We start from the raw sequence: 19,632 nt of genomic DNA, 5'->3' as shown, positions 1-19,632 counted from the left end.
TCCGATGGCAATTATGATATTTTGAACGTTTACAGTGGCAACTATGTAAACAAAATCCAAAATACTATAAAAGGGGAGCCTATTTGTAAAAATTTAAGAAGGAGAGAGGTTGTTTGCAATAAATCCAAAAGGTAGGTGGTTATCTAGAAAAATGATAAACTAATTAAGCATGCCAAGTTGCACCAACTGCAGGAAATTCCTGCACTCGCGCATGTAGACGATCAGCTTTCCTGCCTTCGAGTTTTAACTACCAACCTCTCTCTTCCCTCCACACCACAAGAAGCAATACAAAACACTCGAAGCCTTATCTCATAAACTTGGGGTTAAGACTCCTTCCTCACCACAAGAGGAAGATCCAATGCGAAAAAACCAAAGGGAAAGATAAGATTCACGCAAGGAAGAAGAATCCAAATGCGTTAGTGTTACGATGTCACTTCTTCTCTTCTTCTCGTCCTCCTCCGCCTCTTCCTATACTCTTCTCTCTTTCTTTTAATGGCTTCTCTACCATCCCTTGCCATCACTGGCACCACACTCCAGAAGCTCGATCATGACCTCCGAAAGCTCTCTTCTAACTCTCTTTCTCTCGAAAAGGTAATGATCTTCTGATCTCCGGCTTAAAGTTGAGATTTTGGGAATGCCCATCAATCCAAGTTGTTCTCATACCCGTTACTGATTTAGTGCGTAATTCTTCAAAAAAAAAAAAAATGGTGTCTTTGTAGCAGAGTGCTTCTTATCAGAGAAGCCCGTCGACACCAGAGAGTGGCTCAGAGATTTTACCGCAAACTTTGGATGCCAGAGAAGCACTTAACATTTTAAAGGAAGGAACCCATGTTGAGTCTGCTCCGTATGTCCCTCTCCTGCAGCAATGCATCGATACCAAGTCAGTATCCGATGCCGAACTCCTTCATGCGCATATTATAAAGACTGGAACCCATGAAGACCTGTTTGTAGCTACATCTCTCATCAATGTATATATGAAATGTGGGGTGGCTGGCCATGCTCGCAAGCTATTTGACAAAACACCGAACCGGAATATTGTCACTTGGACGGCTGTTATCACTGGCTATGTTCACAATTCTCAGCCGGAGTCTGCTATTCAAGTATTCATTGAACTATTGGAGTCAGGAGTATACCCTACCAATTACACATTAGGAGCTGTCTTGAGTGCTTGCTGCGCTCTGTTTTCTATTGATCTCGGCAAGCAAGTTCATGGTTACATGATAAAGTATGGAATATTGTCCAACACGAGTATGGGGAACTCTCTCTGCAGTTTGTATTCCAAATGTGGAAGCATGGAATCTGCCTTGAGAGCTTTTGAAAAAATCCCAGATAAGAATGTGATCTCCTGGACGACGATCATATCTGCCTGCGGTGATAATGGTGATGCTGAGTTGGGTTTGACACTGTTTGTCGAAATGCTTTTGGAAAATGTTGAGCCAAATGAGTTCACGTTGACTAGTGCATTGAGCTTGTGCTCTGTAGCACAAGATCTGGGTATTGGCAAGCAAATCCATTCCTTCTGCATCAAATTCGGATGTGAATCGAATATTCCAGTGAAGAATTCAGTGATGTACCTATATCTGAAGGGTGGGGAAATTGAAGAAGCAAGGAGATTATTTGATGATATGGAGACTGTCAGTCTGATCACATGGAATGCAATGATAGCTGGGCATGCGCAGATGATGAATTTTGCAAAGGATGATACCTCAGCTCATTCTAGTGGAATGGAAGCACTCAAGATATTCCTCAAGCTAAATGGTTCAGGTCTGAAACCTGATCTTTTCAGCTTCTCGAGCGTCCTAACCATTTGCAGTGGCCTTGTGGCCTTAGAACAGGGTGAGCAAATCCATGCTCAAACAATAAAAACAGGTTTTTTATCAGATGTTGTCGTGAGCAGTGCGTTGGTTAACATGTATAACAAATGTGGCTCCATTGAGAAAGCAACTAAGGCTTTTATTGAGATGCCAAGAAGGACTCTTATTTCTTGGACTTCTATGCTCACAGGATATTCTCAGCATGGTCGATCCAAGGAAGCAATTCAGCTTTTCGAGGACATGATATTTGCTGGAGTGAGGCCAAACCAGGTCACCTTTGTGGGTGTCCTCTCGGCATGCAGCCATGCTGGTATGGTTGATGAAGCTGAATACTATTTCAACATGATGAAGAATGAGTACGGCATCAAGCCTGTTATGGACCACTACGCATGTATGGTTGATATGTTTGTGAGGTTGGGACGATTGGAAGATGCATTCACTTTTGTGAAGAAGATGGATTTTGAACCCAATGAGATTATATGGTCTATCCTAATTGCTGGATGCCGGAGCCACGGGAATATGGAACTAGGTTTTTATGCTGCTGATAGGTTACTCGAGCTCAAGCCTAAAGGAATTGAGACATATGTGTTGCTGCTTAACATGTATATATCAGCAGAGAGATGGCATGATGTCTCAAGAGTGAGGAAGCTGATGAAAGATGAGAAAATTGGAAGTATTAGGGATAGGAGCTGGATTACTGTCAAAGACAAGGTATATTTCTTCAGAGCTGATGACAGATCCCATGTTCAAAGTGCTGAGATGTATGAGTTGTTGGAGAATTTGCTTGAGAGAGCAAAAGGATTTGGATATGTACCTTATAAAAGTGTAGAATTATCTGATGAAGAGGACGAAGGTAAGGCACTTGGTTCCATTAAACACCACAGTGAAAGATTAGCTGTTGCATTTGCGTTAATAAACATGTCAGCAGGTGCACCAATACGAGTTATTAAGAATATCACCATGTGTAGGGACTGCCATAGCTCTATAAAGTTCTTTTCACTACTTACAGAAAGAGAAATAATTGTCCGGGACAGCAAAAGGCTTCACAAATTCAAGGATGGAAGATGCTCATGTGGGGATTTTGCCGCTCTCTTGTGAGAAATAAATTCATAGAGTTCCAGATGAGCTTCTTGATGCTAGATTTCACTCAGACTGTGATATTAGCAGATAACCTGTAAACAATGGAAAGATTTAGCAGGATCCGAAGAAAAATCCGTTGAGTTTACAATGTACGGGAAGATTGTCAACTTTGTAAATTATTGTGCCAGAAAATAGAGATTTAATCGTTGCCTGTCGAAAATAAAATATCAATTTTTTTCCTGAGACCACTATCCATGTATGTCAATTGGACTTGAATGAAATAGAAAAATTATGATTCTCTTAATAGCAAAAATATTTACAGAACAATAATTTGTTATTCCTCCACTTGATAATGGTAGTCCAAGGGAATCGGAAATTAGAATTGATACATGTATCTTCTTATATGGTGCATCAGAGAGAACTCAAAAAAATGCCCCTGATCTGTATGAACTTCAATCATCTGCACTGTACAAATCCTTTTATTCATATCTGATGCTCCTAAATGTGAACAGTCTCTTTGTTTCCTGCCCTTAACCATCCTATCCTTGTAATAAGAACAGTCTTTCTTTGAGCTATCTCAAGTCTTATTTTCTCTAATTAATGGTCGACTTAAACAGGAACCCACTCTCAACTACATTATCAGGTAAACATGTATTTCTATAATTACGCCATGAAAGATTTTCTTCATCAATATGTAGGTCTGAACTTATAGTTACTTATGATTGTAACAGTATAAAGCTAAAGTTTGTCATACTTATTGTGATTGCTACAAATTTATGATTGCAATTGCTGTCTGTATACTTTAATATCACAACAAAATTCAGTTTGAGAAATGAGAATTTCCACATTTTACTGTTTCAAAACACTACATCGACAGGGCTGTCAACTACTTGAAACTCATTACTTAATAATTAAATATTGTGCATATGTGCCTTGCACTTTCCCAAGACTTTTTTCTATTCTTTTATCAACAAAATTTAATAATATTCATGTAGGTCCAGAAAAACCCGAAGTACCAAGTCATATTCTTCTTGTACCAGTTGTTCATCCTCCCGATAGCGATTAATTAAAACAAAGACTAAATCCATTTATATTTCTTAAATATTAAATGATGACAGTAATAGATAATCCCTAAGTGGTCAGGCACATCTTCTTGAATAATTTAATGAAAGATCAGTGTAGAAGTATAAATTCTTGTCACAAATTAACAGTCTGAAAACATTCAATGAGATTAATTACTCTGTAACCCCTTCCTGCTAACCTTTTATTTGAGAAAATTTGGAATTTCTTATTAGTATAATGATAAATTATGAATTACATAGTTGAGTAAAAGAAGAAAATTAGTTTTCTATAAATTATTATAACATAGTTGAGTAAAACAAGAAATGAAGTTCTACAAATTGTACTTGTCTTTGAGTCTTCTACCTCTTTCTAATTATCTTTAGGGATCAGATCTTTCCTGCGGCTTGCAATGCATATATTTTAATTCTCATATCCTCCATCTCGGCCTGTAAAGACTCATATTCCGCAATGAAGTTTCGCATTGGCAAAGGCTCAAAGAGTAAAAGGAGCTCCATTTCATCCACATCCAAAGGCAGGAGTTTCAGTGAGAAAAACCATGATTCAGGTATGATCATTCTAATGTGTTGATCTCCCTTCATCTTGTACTCCACAATGATGTAGCTTGATGGTCTTCCTGTTTGAAAGAGTTCAAAGGATGCACTGAGACATGCATTCTTTGATTCTTGACAATAATTCTTTGATAATTCTTCTCAAAAAGAAAAAAAAAACAATAATGCTTTGATAATTTGATATATCTACATTTGGCCATTGTTTATTGATGTGAATAATTGAAGAATATTTTGAGTGCAATGACTTGAATAAATATAAAGCAAGGTAAAATGATTCAGAGTTCTTCATCAGGTTATGCTGTTGAATTTACTTTTAATACAAAAAGAGGTGGAAAAAGCTATAGAGATTAATTCAGTCCATCCTCAAAGGTGGTACACCAAAATTATATATTTTGTGGATTTGTCAGCGAATATTCATCTATTTGATCTGAATTGAGGTTATTTGAATCATTATAATCTTGGCAAAGAGTATATCTAGGACACATGTCAGTTCTAATATTTGCCGATTTCTGTTTCATGACCAAGGTTCAGTATATAAACATAGCATTTTTCATCTATCTGGCTGTCCATAATGTTCACCAATAATTACTACTTCCACCAGGTAGCAAAGAAGAATCATTCTTTGAATCACAGTCTCGCTTAGACTCCGATCGCGAAGAAGATTTCTACAGTATCCATGGAGGTATATGTCATCAAATTAAATTCGATAAAGAGACAGACTTTAATTCTGAAATTTATAGCAACATCTTTATGTCTTAATTGTGTAACTCTTTTGTCAGAATCAACACCTTCAACAGGTAGTACTCCAAATAATCAGACCACTTCACTGAAAACAATTCCTAACACTCAATCTGGACAGTCTCCACCAAGTGATAGAATACAGAAACTTGCTGAACTCCTCCGGGAGAACTCTGAGCAAATTCCTAGATCATCAAATGTGGCTCCTCCTTATCACTCTCCAACTCACTCTATTTCCAGTGGTGAGGTATCTCCAAAGAAATATCTCAAGGAGAGGAGAGAGAAGCAACAGAAGAGCACACAATGTTGCATGCCAAGCTTCGGTTCAAGTCGTAGCAACAAGGAGAGGAAGCAGAAAGCCACCACTGTTGAGTGAACAGGCTAGAAGATAAATTTGTTGATCTTTTTCATATACAGATTCAAGAACTACATTACACATGGAGACCTACATATATTGCCTCAAAAGATTCAAATTCTTTGTTAATTGTGGAGTGTTTAGGCAGGGAGATGGGTCTTTGCACTCAATGAAAAATTGAAAGTTTTTCTTAGATTTTCTATCTGAATATATATATATATATATATCCTCATCTTTATGTTTGTGCTGCCTTCAGTTGTACAAGACACAAGGGTTATCTGTGCTTGTTTTCCTTTTTCTTTTCTTGAAGATAGTGGGAATATGGCATCTCAATTAATCCATAAATTGCTATGGTGAACTTGTAACCTGTGCTGTTTTTTGCCCCAGTATTGCTGTCTTGATTTATAATGAGATATGACAATTATAATTCAGTAATATGATGATTTAAGCTAACCAATCAATAACTAGCATATCACTCAAACATCTTATTCTTTGCTGACATTTTCTTGTATGATGGCAAGCATTTGCTTCCCTCAAATAATAATTCAAATGGATTGCCACTGAAATAGCAATAACATTAACCTCTTCATGTAAAGAAAAAGAAAGCACTAGCTTCTTCATGTAAAACCCAAGGATAAAATGAAGTAGGATGTCCTTTTACTGATCTCTAAATAAGCATCTGGCAAGATATTGTAATTTAGATAATTAAAATGAAGACAACCAGAAGCTAATTAGCTCTGAAGCCCCTCATAAAGAATTTCCATGTTTTGTTACTGAAACCCCCAAATCAAATTGCCAGTTAGAAGATTTCAAGCTCATTTGTAGAACTCTGATGAAATATCAATGTAGAGCAACTCTGCATACAGTTCTTTGCAAATCAAAGGGAAAATTAAAATTAAAAAACCTTGATGTTGTTCAACATACTGTAAAAAAGCAAGTAGGTGTTGTCCATCTTTTACAGAACAAAATCTGAACAAAGAAGACAGGCTAGGAACTCTGAAAAGATTTATTTATCAATTGCTCTAATAAGCAGTTAGAGGAGCTTCAAACAGACTTGAGATGGAATAGCTCTTATAAAATTAACAATCAGTTCTGCATTATAATTCGGATTTACACCTCATGAAAACAATGGTCTCATAAATTAAGTCTATTTATTTTTTAATTAATTTATATTTATATCTTCTTTAAAGATAAATTTAGTTAAATCATATAAACATTTAAGTCAAGTCTAATTAAGTTCATATAAGCTTTTAAAGTAAGTTATAATTAAATCATATAAGACAAATCTTAATTTAAGTCGTATAAATTATGAGTAAGTAAATTAATCTCACTTCATCATCCTCTCTCTCCATAGCACTCCCCCACCTTCCACCTTCGGTACCACCATCAACTACTTCTATCCAATGCCTAAACTCTCTTGTTGCGGATTGACTCTAGTCGGTCCGTAATAATTTAGTATCAAAGCAAACACTTATTACGGATCGACCATAATCAGTTCGTAATAATTTAGTATCAAAGCGGGTCCATAACATGGATGTGGAGAAATAGATTAGAAAAGGAAATATCCTATAAGTATGATGGAACTGGCCAGATCAAGGCAGCTATACTTACCTGTAACATGGCAAATTCTGGATTAACAAATCTCATGTGTTTTTCTCATTTAGTTTCATTGCCTTGAAGAGTTTACCTGCAACTAGGGTTAATCGAATGGGTACAGTAACTGAGCTATCCTTTTAGATCCATTGAGCCAAATCATACTCAAGGAACTTCCAATCAGATCTTGTACAATTAGTAGATATAGAAAAAGACTGAACCCGCATGAGATTCCACAACTAGTTGAACAATTTAGTAACTCGTAAAGAAGAACAAATAAGAAAATTGTTCAAATGTGCTCAAGACTACAAGGGCCAAATTCAGAAAACGGCCCCAAATTTTAACACAATATCCATAAATCTTGGGGATTAGAGCTGTTAGTTAGGGGGACCCTCTGAGTTGCAGAAGCTTGTTCATTCCTCTGCAGTCTAAGTCAGTTTTTCCCGAACCTAATCTGAGGTGTGGAAAGGATTGAGTGAAAAGAGTATCTGTAATCTTCCTTATTATTTTCTCAGTCCGAAATTATCATCTTTTAGTTCTTCAAAGTCCGCCTTCCACCTCCATCTTCTAGCATATCTGAATTCTCAGACATAATGATTTCCATGTCCCTGGTATCCCTCTTGAGTACATTACCCAACCTGGCAATTGCTTCAGTCTGCTGTTGGAGGACCTAATTGTACAATATATATACATGCTTGTAAGTTTTGGAACATGTTTAGCCGATATTTGATGTAAAACATGATCTCCTAACCTCCTGTAGTTCAGCAAGGCTTTGCTCTTGAATCTTGGTAGAACCATGAACATAGATAGGACCACCTGAACCATTGCTATTAGCAAGAACACGAGATATTGACAGAAGATTATAAACTCGCTTGGACAATTCTGCACCAGGTCCTTTTATCTGGAGGTCCATATAGAAGACAAGATTTAAGATAAAGGATGGCTGGCTAATAAAATGAAACATTAGGACTAGAGCTAACCCGTCTTGCTATAGCATCCAATTTTTCAGACAACTCAACTTCGTCCTTGGTCAATGGCATGCGAAAACCCTTGCCTTCCAGTGCCTCCACTATTCTCATGATCTTTTTCAGCAGTACACAAAACATCATAAGCCAGAAATGCATATACAAGCATAAGAACTAAAGGAGAAGTGCTTTCCCACCCTCAGAAGACGCCGTTGGATAACCTGCTCTTTTTGCTTTAACCTTTGAATCCATGGAACAGTATCTGCTTGGAAATGCCTTTGAAGCTGCAGTTAACCTTAACAATTTAAGCCAAAATCTACTACTGTCATTGCCTACATCAACAAAAATGCATGACAACATATTACCATTTTGACATTAGCATGGGTCATCCGTAACCTTTCAGCATCTGAAACAATGACCTCATCTTGAAGCTGCAGCAAAAAGCCAATGAAAATGAATAGATGCCTTTACCCAAACTAGTTAAGGTCAAAATAAATTGATTTACCACCAGCCACCAAACATGCAGCTCAAGAATTAGGCAATTGGCTAATTAAGGTGTTAGCAGCTGAGAGATGATTCACTTCAGATATTTGAAGAAAAACAAAATCAAACTAGCTCTGTAACTACATGATTCAAAAGTTAAAACTATCACCCCGTTAAAATGACAAATCATCACACAGGTTATCATATACACTCACAACCATATGCCATTAGTGGATGGATAATAGGGATCATGCTTATGCATGAACGGCACCCCACTTCGATCCACTAATCAAAATTTCCTTACACGTATCCAAACAAGGCAAAAAATCAATTTCAGATACAAACCTATATAGAAGATCATTGATAGAATATTGGAATCTCAACGCCATCAACTTCTTACATGTTCAAATACAAACCTAAATGGTAAAAAATGATGAAACATGGAAAATCATTGATGAAAAATCCCATCCCCAGCCATTATCCAATAATTACGATCTTTCCATAGTGAAACAATATGAGAAATCCAAAACTTTCTGCAAATTCTTTAAGAGATATGAACCCAGCATCCCTTCTTTGGGAATGGATATCATGGAGAAGAAAAAACCCCTTCATCCCAATGGAATGGAAGAGACAACGGTGGCCTGTCATAGGTGTGGAACCATAACCTTTCCACTCCTACGGCTCCTGCCACAATGCTTCTCTAAGAGTCCATCATTCCTCTCTTCCGCTCACGGATAGGTTGATCAAAGGTCTCTAACAAGCCACCAAGTCACCAAACTGTAAGATGTCGTTCTTGTAGGCAGAAAAATTGTTTGCAGCACTAACTGCAAGAATATATTGCAATCTGAGTACTTGGCAGCCCATGAACAATTTGGCACCAAAGAAAGGCTGCCAAAGTACCTTGACTGCAGGCATTCCTTCAGTTGGAACTCGGGACTGTTGACATACTCCTTTCTTTTCTTTTCAGTTCAAAACAGTGGCAGAAAGCGAACATAGAAGGAATGAAATATACGGTATGCATTTTCTCTAGAATCCAAGATCTGATCAATTAAAATTTTCTTTGGTTAATCTGAAATTTTTTAAAAAAAAAGGAACTTTTCTATAGCATTTTCTTTCCAGTAAGCAAAAAAAGCAACTTAGTCATAGCTTTACTTCTTATATTTTATTTTCCAATCTATTTTCTAATGTTTTGGTAAAATGTTCTACTTGGAAAAGGGATGTACTTTAAGAAGTAAGAACTATATCACAGTTTCTTTTTATTTTCTTCATGGATATTAAGATCCTCAATTTTCCTATAATCCTAATCCTCCGATCTCCCTACCAACTCAGTGTAGGATCTTGATTAACAAAGGATTCCTTGAACCTACTGCCCAAATATAAAGACAGTTTCTTGAACTTGTCACCTAATTTTGAGGCTTCCACTTAGTAGCAACAACTTCCTAACCTGACTTAGATCATCATCTCTTACCCACCTTCTGAACCTAATTAAAGTGTATGCAGCTCATAACCATCTCTTTCTTGCTTGGAGTTGTTGGATTTGCAATTATTACCTCTACTATCAAACACCAAGCATGATGTTTAGGTGGGAATGAAAAGAAGTGGGTCAACACCTATATTTGATACATTGACTTGACCAATTTAGGGTTGACTATCTGCCCCCACCTTAAAAAACTAGTCTTCCAGGGCCTGATAGCTAATTCTTCTTGACAAGGAAAAGAGAAGAGAGATTTGTATTTCATGTATCCATTGCTTCAATATTTGTTGTGGAACCCTCCAGCTAGAGATGTTTAAAAGAGTAGTAAAAATGTAGTTAATCAGAGAAGAAAGCCAAACAAAGACAGGACTAATGGAATCAAGTATGGTGCAACAGCTACCTGTTGGGAAGTATGTTGGACAGATAAAAACATCTAGGGTGTGTGTGGAGAGAGAGGTTTAGGCTAAAGAGACATTTGAGTTTGAAAATCAGAGATAAGGTCAGGTCCTTGAAATAATTTTTTAACTAAGCTTTTTGTTTAAACTTTAAAGGTTGGACAATCCAAGGAACTTTCAAGTAATCTATAGAGTCAAGCATCATTATAAGTTCTATCACGAACAAATAGGTTGGAAGTAAATGCTTAGGTCCACTCACAGGCCTGAAAAGCCAATGCCGAGTCTATGATGCAATAATGTCAGATAAATTTACAAGTTTCCATCCAATAAGCATACGATAAATGTATATAAAATATCTAAAGGGCATGAAAAGAGAAGAATATTTTAGGGGAGAAGAACAAAAAGAAAAAATAGATTTATGAACATTGCAATTATCAGTCTCGACATAATATAATTACTGGAGTGAATAAGCTGAACAATTTTCCTCTCAACCTTCTTAGAATAATCCTCTGAAATATAAAGAGAACCAATTTGCATAAGGTCAGTTAGAATATGTAACAGTAAACTGTAATGCATTCCTCGTAAAGAATCTTTCACCACCATTTTGAAATCCTATCAAAACAACATAATATTTTTAACAATAATTATCCACTGAGATCTTCTATCAGACTTAAACAATTTCACTTACCTACACTGGGACAATATCAAATTAGCATCCCAAAGTCAAATAGTAGTGAAAGTCTTCCCTAACTCCTACTCCTAGGAGCATGTTTTCTTTCCAGAACATCAAAAGATGTGGGATGTGGTAGCTGTGTACATGTTCAAGGATGCGAGGAAGTTATAATCAAAGTTTACAATTTTGGCCAATCCTGATCAGGATCTCCTGAAACAGATCAGGCCACCCAGAAGTTTCAGCCAGATCAGACCAAAACAAGCAATTTTGGATCTGTTTCGGTTGTTCAATCAAAATGGGTCTGAAACTTGCTAATATTAACAGGCCGGATCTGACCGGATCCAAAACCCATATTAAAATTAACTGTTCCTTCTCCTTCCTTGGAAGAATCCAACAGAATTGTCATAATTTCATTTTCCATCTCCTATATCAAGGACATTTATATCTATCATTCTATCTTATACCATAATTTGTGAGAGATTCTTTCTGGACAGCCAGCGTTGTTGATTGCCTCACATCCAACCACCATACAATTGCATTATAGTACGTAGGTGTAGGAGCTTAACCCAATTTACTATCTCCAGCAAACTCATTCATACTATGGATAGATGTTGCACATAAATGGGTTGCTTGCATATTAATCCTTAAGAATGTTAATCTAACTTGTGTTATCACAAGGATTGGTTTCTAATGAAATAGAGAACCAAAGAATAAGATAAAGTTTACCAGTGACAATAACAGCAACTGTATGCACCGAAGAAAACAAATGGAAGAACAGAGTATGATTTGTTGGTCTCAGCCATGCTGACTCTATGCAAAAAGAAAGAGTATTAAACAATCTTGACCTATGCGCAAAAGAATAAACATAACCTAACTCTAAGTACCAACTACAATAGTACTTCTTCATGTTCACAATACTGGATCAATAGAATCAAAAGAATAACCTTGTGCTGCTGCAAAAAAAGCAAGAGCGCATCACTAAACGAAACAACACAATAGGGACAAAGGTTAGCGTGGTTGTAGAGTCTCTCGAGATGTTTTAAAAGTGTCAAAGCCAAAACCTTTTGAACAATCCCAAGCATACCTCCAAAAATAGCAATCCATTTCAATCAAGAATGAGAAAATAAAGAAAATTTGTTCTTTTCGGTACCTTAAGGCGCGCAGACAAATCTCTAAACCCCTGAACAAGCTGCGGCCACAGCCTCTCCCGATCCGAACTCTCCATTCCCTCGAGCTTCCCCATCGCCTCCGCCCACATAATCTGAATTCAAAGATAATCCCAACAATCCTACACCAATCGCAGAACAAAACGAATCAAGTAAACGAGACAGCAAACTCACATCCGATGCACCAACAGGTTTCACCCTCGCCGAGGGCTCCGTCACACTGAACAACAAATGCTGCAAAAAAGAAAAGAAACCCATCAACCACATCAACCCTAAGAGTGGCGGGAAACCGTCAAAATCAAATCTTGCAAGCAGAACAAACGACAAAACTGAGAAAGAAGCATACCCGGAACGCGTATTTGGGGTTCCCTGGTTCCTCCCTGTAAGCGTCCAAGATCGCCTAATAGAAACAAACCAAACCATCAGAAAGGATTAATCTTAGGGTTTATAATTACTAGAACCAAGAATTGAGTACCTGGATGTCGCGATCGGCGAGGGAGAGCGGGAGAGGCGCAACCGGGGCCATCTGGGTAGTGATCTGGGCATTGGCAAATGGGGAAGGAGAAGGCTGAAACCCTAATGAAGGGGATGGTTGTTGCGGTTGCTGGGAGAAGAAAGGGGAAGGGGAGGAGGATGAGGGAAAAGCGGAGGGGATGGAGAAAGATGGAGTCGAAGGTGTTCCAAAAGCCGGCGCCGAGGAGGGGGTTCCGAAAGCCGGCGCCGGGGAAGGGGTACCAAAAGGTGGATTCAGAGAAGGAGTTCCGAAAGCCGGCGTCGAAGGGGCTGCCCCGAATGCCGGCGCCGAAGAAGGGGTGCCGAAAGCCGGCGCCGAAGAAGGGGTGCCGAAAGCCGGCGCCGAAGAAGGGGTGCCGAACATTCTTGGCCCCGCCGGGGAAGAAGGCTTTCGCTGCTCACTTTCAGTGCTTCGAGCGTTAAAAAGGTGCTGCTAGGCTAGCTGTAATATGTTTTAGTGATTTATGTTATATAAGGGGGGCTCATTGTAAATTTGCCACTTTTTTTCAAAAGAGAATATTATAAATAACGCTCTGTAGACTGTAGTGCATACAGGCATTATGGCCATATTATAAATAAAACCCTCTCTTCTTATTATTTACAAATTACATACACTCCTTCACCCTAGCCGGATTTGAGTTGCACTTGTCGTTAGCCGTTACTTCTTCGGCCATGGTTCGATCCTTCTCTCTCCACCGTCGGATCCGAGGTCCGGCCATGGCCACCACATCGGATCTACCAGCCTCCACGGCATCCAATTTGGTTATTTTTATTTTATTTTATTTTATTTTTTATATATGTTTGTAGATTGCTAGGGTTATGTATTGTATTATATTTATTTCTATCATTATACTACTTACTCTGTCGCAGTGTTAGAAGCTTACGTAAAGTGTGAGGTTTGTGTTAAACGATCGTCGTCCTATTTTCTTTTACACATATTTATTACACAAAGTATATGCCTACGAGCTTTCTCTTTCAAAAAAAAATTTTAATTAATTTTAACTGTAGAATTAAATCAAACTTTAATTTAAACTAAAATATAATTAAATTAAATTTCTGAAACACTAAAATTATAGGCAAATATTAAATAAAATTAATGAATTTAAAAGTAAAATTAAAAAATGGTCACAACTATTTCTTCACACTCAATTTCACCTGTATTTTGTGTATAAATAGAAAACATGCTTTTATTATTTTTCTTTATTTTATTAAATAAAAAATAGAGTTGTTAGAAATTTTTAAAAAATAAGGTACAGACAAGTCGATTAAAAAATAGTGAAATAAAAAGAATTTATAATAGAAACATAAAATATTGCAACTTGAAACATATCTTAGTTTTTAAAGCAGAAATTTCATTGTTTAATCTCAAAAATTATCTTAGAAAAAAATAAAGAGAGATAGATAATTTAAATATTATTTAAAATAGAAGAAATATTTCACTTTTTATTCTAAGTTGGTGCTGGTGAGTCGTGAGTGCACCCCCAACTTAGAATAACCATCATCACTTAACAAAAGGAATAACCAGACAATGAAATAAACCATTCATCACCACAAAGAGAATGTAGCACAACTCATAGCATTGTCAGCAAGAAGATCAAAACCAAGTCCGATTTTGTTTATTGGAAGGTAAATAACCACAAATAATAGCATCGCACTCTCACGCTAAGCAGCAATATGAAGTTTAATATGCAAATCTTCATGTCTTGATGGTCACGCTGCACAAGCACAAGCCCGAAGGCTTAAGCGACGACGTGCGCCATTCCGATCCCACCGGAGCTTCTGGATCGTAAAGCAATGTCTGATAGCCAGTTTCTTCCTTCACAGAGAAGAGCAACAGCTTACTGTCGAGTATACCGAACCGGAATTTGATTGCCGAACTGCCTGTGAGTGGCACTGAAACCTTCTTCCATGAGTTGTCGCATGGATTAAATATCGCCAGCTCTCGCTGGTTCTTCCACTCCATGCAGAATAGCTTCTTACCCAGCACAGCATGTGTAGTGACCATAACGCAGCCATTCTTCGTCTGGCACCAAGTGTGGGATGCAGGGTTGTATATGTCAACATATCTAGAATTGCCGATCGTGAAGCTGGAACGCCCACCCATGACGTAGAGCTGGCCTTCGGAGCTGCATGCGAAGCAACCCCACCTTGGCTTGCGAAGACTTTCAATCGAGGTCCATTGGTTCTTGAGTGGGGAGTAAACTTCAACACTTGATAAACTATCGCCATCGGCTCCATAGCCACCAACAGCATACACTACGCCATTGACCTCGGCACAGGCAAAGTCGTAGCGAGCATTATTCATCTTAGCAAGCACGCTCCATCTGCAAAAGAAAAGGTAATTCTAGTCAATGACTTGAATGGCAAGGTAGATACAAGTATACGACATCAAGAGAGCACAAAAGCCACTACCATAGTTGTAAGTTCTAAATATTATTCATGACAAAATCAAGCACAGAAAACATGATCCATTGCAGAATATCATATCTAAGGGTATACCAAGCTTAGGTCGCACAAGTTCACAAGAAAATAGTCAGATAAAAGGGAAAGATGAGTATGCATCAAGTATTAGGTTGAATTTAAGAAGAGAATTCTGTTAGATTAAATTTGAGCCGACATTTCTCGCAAAATTTAATCTGATATTTCCTGCATTTAGAAATAACTAAAGGAAAAGTAGAAAGTATATGCTTAAAGTAAGGAGCATTGGAGTGCACACAATAAACTTACTACCATGGAGCAACTGGATAGAGTTAAAATTATATGTTATCCAACAGCTATGCTAAGGAGAAACAAATGCCAACAAGAAAATGCATGGATTGTTCGACGAACACAAAAGTGAATAAAAGATAATGGAATACCTATTGAGGTGAGAATCGAATTGATATACATCATCAGAAACACATTCTTTACCAACATCAACTGAATAACCACCCATGATCAGAATCTTTCCGTCAAGAGCAACTACTCCAAAACCAGCTTTTACTGGACCAGGCATTGGTGGAAGGACCTGATGTTGGTTTCCAGAGTAGTCTAAGACCTCCCAATGGCTGCCTTCTCCTTTTGTATCACCAGTTAAGATATAAATCCACTCCTCAAGACTTCCAGCCTCCTTCCTTACAGTGATGAACTCCTTGCTCTGGATGAATGATTCCCAGCGCTTGCAGACAGAACCCATAACAGGGAAATGACACCGGGGAACTAGTGCAAGGCATAACTTTGCGACATCATCAGGTAACCCAGGTATTAAAGGGCAGTAAAATTCATGTTGTGCAGGTGGAAGAAAATCAGCGTTAACTTTGGAACGACTTGCAGTGTTTCGCTGCAATTTACCGTGGAGGCACATCTCCGATTCAGCAAGCATTTTTTGCATACCAGGAATCCAGGAATTGGAAATCTCAGCTGCTTAGAAATTTGCAGATTAGGAACATATCCTTTCTGCTCCCTTAATGGACCTCTTTAACTGGAGAGAGCAATAACGTTGTCTGAATATATTATAAGTGGCAGTAAGTTAAGCAGAGAAATTCGTGATATCCATCACTTATAGGAATTTTGAGAGACAACGGTTTGAAAGTTGCTGAAATTTGGTGCTTGAATATTGATGATGCTTTAGATTTTGTCCTTGCTGTTGCCATTCGCGAGTGGCAGCTTTTGCAATATATACTCTCAACTAGTTTGAGGGCACTAATATTCTGGTTAACACTATCGGAATTGTTCTTTCTTCCAAACATTGACCCAATACCTATGGAAGATAAATATCAGAGGAACAATGAGAACCATATGTGTGACACTGTAACTACAAACACACAGGAGGAGGGAGAGAGAGAAAGATTTACCAAAGCCCATGGACCTTTAATAGTATTTAGCCTCCAGTAGCCTCCATCCTCTGTAAGTTGAATCAGCTACAACAAAACAAAATCGGAATATCATTACTTGTTCGGTAAAATGTAATTCTCGTTCCTATTATCAGCTAGTGGAATATATACTTATATATTACTTATATTTATCAATTCTTCAGCTCTCTAAGTACTTGGAGTTATCTAGCAACACTCAAAATTAGGCAAAAAGCAAAGTTGACATCAAATCATGTCTTGCCATAAGAAGAAACAAACTGTTTAGATCTCGATGATATTTGATTAAGAAATGAAAAATGATATGAGACATGTTGTACATCTGTCACTGATCGAAAGGTCAAATCTATTCAGAAATCAGAATAATTCTCTACAAATGTAAGAAGACTACCGATTAACATACCCTTTGCTTAAATGCTTTAACACCACAGCCTGAGAGGTTAATTCAAGAAACAGAGATGCAAAAAAGTATTCCTTATACTATGGCTAAATTCATGATTCAGACATGTAGCCACGAAGCATAAAAGACACTAATTTCCTTTATGCATTAAAAATAAGGATTCTGAACAAGTACTAAAAAAAAGAAAAAATCAAATACTCCTAAAGAAAAGGCATATGTCAATAGTTAAAGAAAAGAAGAGCATATAATTGTCACATTATGTTGTATCTAATTCAAACTGGAAACCAGAACTTATAAACTCAAGATGTGTAGCCCTATGAAGTCATATACATCAATACAAAGACAACATAAGATATCTCGATAAAATAACGAACATTAATCTCATATAAACTCCGAGTGTCAAATTAGAAATTCCAATTCGAATTTGTACTTTCAGAACTCAAAAGAAAAACAAAAGAGATATTGAAAATCTACCACAATGCAGATTAGAGGGGAAAATAAAAGGCGAGAAGAGATTAAAGCTCCGCTAAAAGATCAGAAGAGGACCTCCTTTTCGTTGTAATCACTAGTAAAGAAACAGGGAAATTTACGAGATTTGCTTAGGGAATTGCATTACAACAGATCTAGCTTACTAAGTCAAAATTTTGAATGACAAACATCTAAACAAGTTAGAAAATTTCATCTAGATAAGCACCATATCAACAAAAGTCCAGATTTTTATCATGATTTCAAGATTGCCCAAGAGAGCAACATTTCGGGATGATCAAAATCTGGAACCGACAAGAGGAACTACCACCAACCAGAAGGGGATGAAGAAAATATTGCAGAGAAAGAGTTACAGAAGAAGATCTATGTGAGGTTATATACCTAAAAGATGGTTTTTTTTTTTCTCTCTTCCGAAGAGCTCCTTAGACCTTGGCAACGATATGGTGGAAGGGAGAGAGAGAAAGAGAGAGAGAGAGAGAGAGAGATGGGGGGTAAAAGATGGAGAGAATTTAAAGGAGATGAGAAGAGAGAGACAGGCAGAGAGATAATCCCTGGTTTAGAAAATGTTCTAATTTAGTACTATTTTACCAGAAATATCATTTTTCTTGGAACAAGAAGAAAAAAAAAGATTGTTTTTTTCCTCTGACTGACTCCCACTAATCCGTGGGGATACATGGATGTCTCCAGATCACTTAAAAAATTAGAGGTTTTTTCTAAAAAATTTATAGAGTTATTGTGTAATTATCCCATCTTTTTATAGAACAATATATATATATATATATATGATAAGTTTCAATTGGTTTTTTTCTTCATATATATTAATACCATCAAGATAATGTTGGGACTAGTCAATTATTAGCTACCACCCAAAAATTTTGGAGACATGGGGCTATTGGACAAGGGTCTAAAGGTTTATAATATAAATCTTTCTACTTTTCTTAATATGGGACACACTAAAGTCAATAGTTTATGTTGCTAAATACCAATTGACTTAAAAAGTTAGATAGTAGACTAATAATATATATCAACCAGCTCAGCTCATCCACCAAGAGAGGTGAATGCTGCTGATCAACAGAATAAAAATAGGTTAATGAAGTTTAAACCCGCAAATTTAGAAAAACTAGCTTTGATCGTATGTTAGATAACCATTGACCTAAAAAATTAAGTTGTTAGATAGTAGATTAGCAATATATATTACATCATTAACATATATAAACACTTCCAACATTTTTATCGACAAATAGAAAGTGAAAAAGGTTACCTCGAACTACCACCCTTTTTTTTACCTACAAATATATAGATCGACTAAACTACTAAAAATATTTTGAAATATTGACATTTTTACTCTTATATCCTAGAGATAAGAAGAGAAGAATTTTAGTTTACTAAAATAATATTACCTTCTTATGGGAGTATTTTGGTATTTTCCCTTCTTTTTTTTATCTATGGCATCAGGAGTCAGTGTAATTATCCCAGACAAAAAATTCTAAAGATACCAAGGAAAGAAAACAAATATGAGATATTATTTAGAGGTTTGAGAATCTATTGGGTGGTCCAGCCCTTACCAAGACTTGGTGAACCAGACTTTACCACCTATCTATTCATTAATAAAAGGCATAGATATAATCCTAGCAGCCAGCAACAAGTGGTCCAAGTTTGATCAACTAGTGGTGAGATGAGCTTTAGACCACCCCAATAATTTCTCTAGATGTGGAAGCATTTGAATAAGTCTACACCCCCCCTACATCACAAGGAAATGGCTCCATTCACTTTAGTGGAGAGAAATTTTTTGATGAATTTTATATGGAGATGGTAGTGCCACAATAATATTCCCTCCACTTGTAAGCTTGGAATAAATTAATGGAAATTACATAAGAGGATGGAATGTATTCACCTACATTATCTACAGAATTTCTCCATTCTTAAGAAGAAAAATAGCCTTAAGTGAGTAGTTTTAGAAGAAATATGTGAGTGAAAGCAATTTGCAACCAAAGTAGGTTATAACTATGCGTGAGAAA

The 19,632-nt window shown here is 37.0% G+C and overlaps 4 protein-coding genes across 5 annotated transcripts; 2 read left to right on the top strand and 2 right to left on the bottom strand.

Annotated features, from left to right (window-relative positions):
• Positions 1-293: 293 nt before the first annotated feature.
• On the top strand, positions 294-3,210 carry LOC140758357 (putative pentatricopeptide repeat-containing protein At5g52630). Of its 2 annotated transcripts, none has more exons than XM_073094486.1 (2): positions 294-591; positions 723-3,210. In XM_073094486.1, the coding sequence occupies exons 1-2, from the start codon at positions 493-495 to the stop codon at positions 2,910-2,912; spliced, it is 2,289 nt and encodes a 762-aa protein (XP_072950587.1). In that variant the 5' UTR covers positions 294-492; the 3' UTR covers positions 2,913-3,210. The 2 variants fall into 2 exon arrangements, with proteins under 2 accessions (XP_072950587.1, XP_072950586.1); XM_073094485.1 differs by having other exon boundaries at positions 720-3,210.
• Positions 3,211-4,339: 1,129 nt separating this feature from the next.
• Positions 4,340-5,821, top strand: LOC140758359 (uncharacterized protein At3g27210-like). Its single transcript, XM_073094487.1, has 3 exons — positions 4,340-4,521; positions 5,127-5,207; positions 5,305-5,821. Exons 1-3 carry the CDS (start codon positions 4,425-4,427, stop codon positions 5,637-5,639), a joined length of 513 nt encoding a protein of 170 aa, XP_072950588.1. The 5' UTR covers positions 4,340-4,424; the 3' UTR covers positions 5,640-5,821.
• Positions 5,822-7,416: 1,595 nt separating this feature from the next.
• LOC140758461 (nuclear pore complex protein NUP54) lies at positions 7,417-13,310 on the bottom strand. The gene is made up of 9 exons (XM_073094641.1): positions 12,843-13,310; positions 12,714-12,767; positions 12,542-12,601; positions 12,352-12,462; positions 8,542-8,607; positions 8,374-8,460; positions 8,192-8,293; positions 7,963-8,112; positions 7,417-7,881 (listed from the first exon to the last, which is right to left on the bottom strand). Exons 1-9 carry the CDS (start codon positions 13,242-13,244, stop codon positions 7,744-7,746), a joined length of 1,170 nt encoding a protein of 389 aa, XP_072950742.1. The 5' UTR covers positions 13,245-13,310; the 3' UTR covers positions 7,417-7,743.
• A 1,132-nt stretch (positions 13,311-14,442) lies between these two features.
• On the bottom strand, positions 14,443-18,113 carry LOC140780128 (F-box/kelch-repeat protein At1g67480-like). Its single transcript, XM_073125480.1, has 4 exons — positions 17,996-18,113; positions 16,714-16,779; positions 15,739-16,619; positions 14,443-15,204 (listed from the first exon to the last, which is right to left on the bottom strand). The coding sequence occupies exons 3-4, from the start codon at positions 16,248-16,250 to the stop codon at positions 14,577-14,579; spliced, it is 1,140 nt and encodes a 379-aa protein (XP_072981581.1). The 5' UTR covers positions 16,251-16,619; positions 16,714-16,779; positions 17,996-18,113; the 3' UTR covers positions 14,443-14,576.
• Positions 18,114-19,632: the final 1,519 nt, after the last annotated feature.

Source organism: Typha angustifolia, chromosome 3 (assembly GCF_048772165.1).
Source record: "Typha angustifolia cultivar Huaian chromosome 3, ASM4877216v1, whole genome shotgun sequence".
NCBI classification, from domain to species: Eukaryota; Viridiplantae; Streptophyta; class Magnoliopsida; order Poales; family Typhaceae; genus Typha; species Typha angustifolia.
This window is presented reverse-complemented; position numbering and strand designations above follow the sequence as displayed.

Coding starts and splice junctions, on each gene's coding strand:
- LOC140758357 (XM_073094485.1), top strand. CDS start 493: ATGGCTTCTCTACCATCCCTTGCCATCACTGGCACCACACTCCAGAAG. Junction 592..719: donor ACTCTCTTTCTCTCGAAAAG/GTAATGATCTTC, acceptor GTGTCTTTGTAG/CAGAGTGCTTCTTATCAGAG.
- LOC140758359 (XM_073094487.1), top strand. CDS start 4,425: ATGAAGTTTCGCATTGGCAAAGGCTCAAAGAGTAAAAGGAGCTCCATT. Junction 4,522..5,126: donor TGAGAAAAACCATGATTCAG/GTATGATCATTC, acceptor TACTTCCACCAG/GTAGCAAAGAAGAATCATTC. Junction 5,208..5,304: donor TTTCTACAGTATCCATGGAG/GTATATGTCATC, acceptor CTCTTTTGTCAG/AATCAACACCTTCAACAGGT.
- LOC140758461 (XM_073094641.1), bottom strand. CDS start 13,244: ATGTTCGGCACCCCTTCTTCGGCGCCGGCTTTCGGCACCCCTTCTTCG. Junction 12,602..12,713: donor ACCCCAAATACGCGTTCCGG/GTATGCTTCTTT, acceptor TCTTTTTTGCAG/CATTTGTTGTTCAGTGTGAC. Junction 8,294..8,373: donor TCCAACGGCGTCTTCTGAGG/GTGGGAAAGCAC, acceptor CTGCTGAAAAAG/ATCATGAGAATAGTGGAGGC.
- LOC140780128 (XM_073125480.1), bottom strand. CDS start 16,250: ATGCAAAAAATGCTTGCTGAATCGGAGATGTGCCTCCACGGTAAATTG. Junction 15,205..15,738: donor TTCGATTCTCACCTCAATAG/GTATTCCATTAT, acceptor TTTCTTTTGCAG/ATGGAGCGTGCTTGCTAAGA.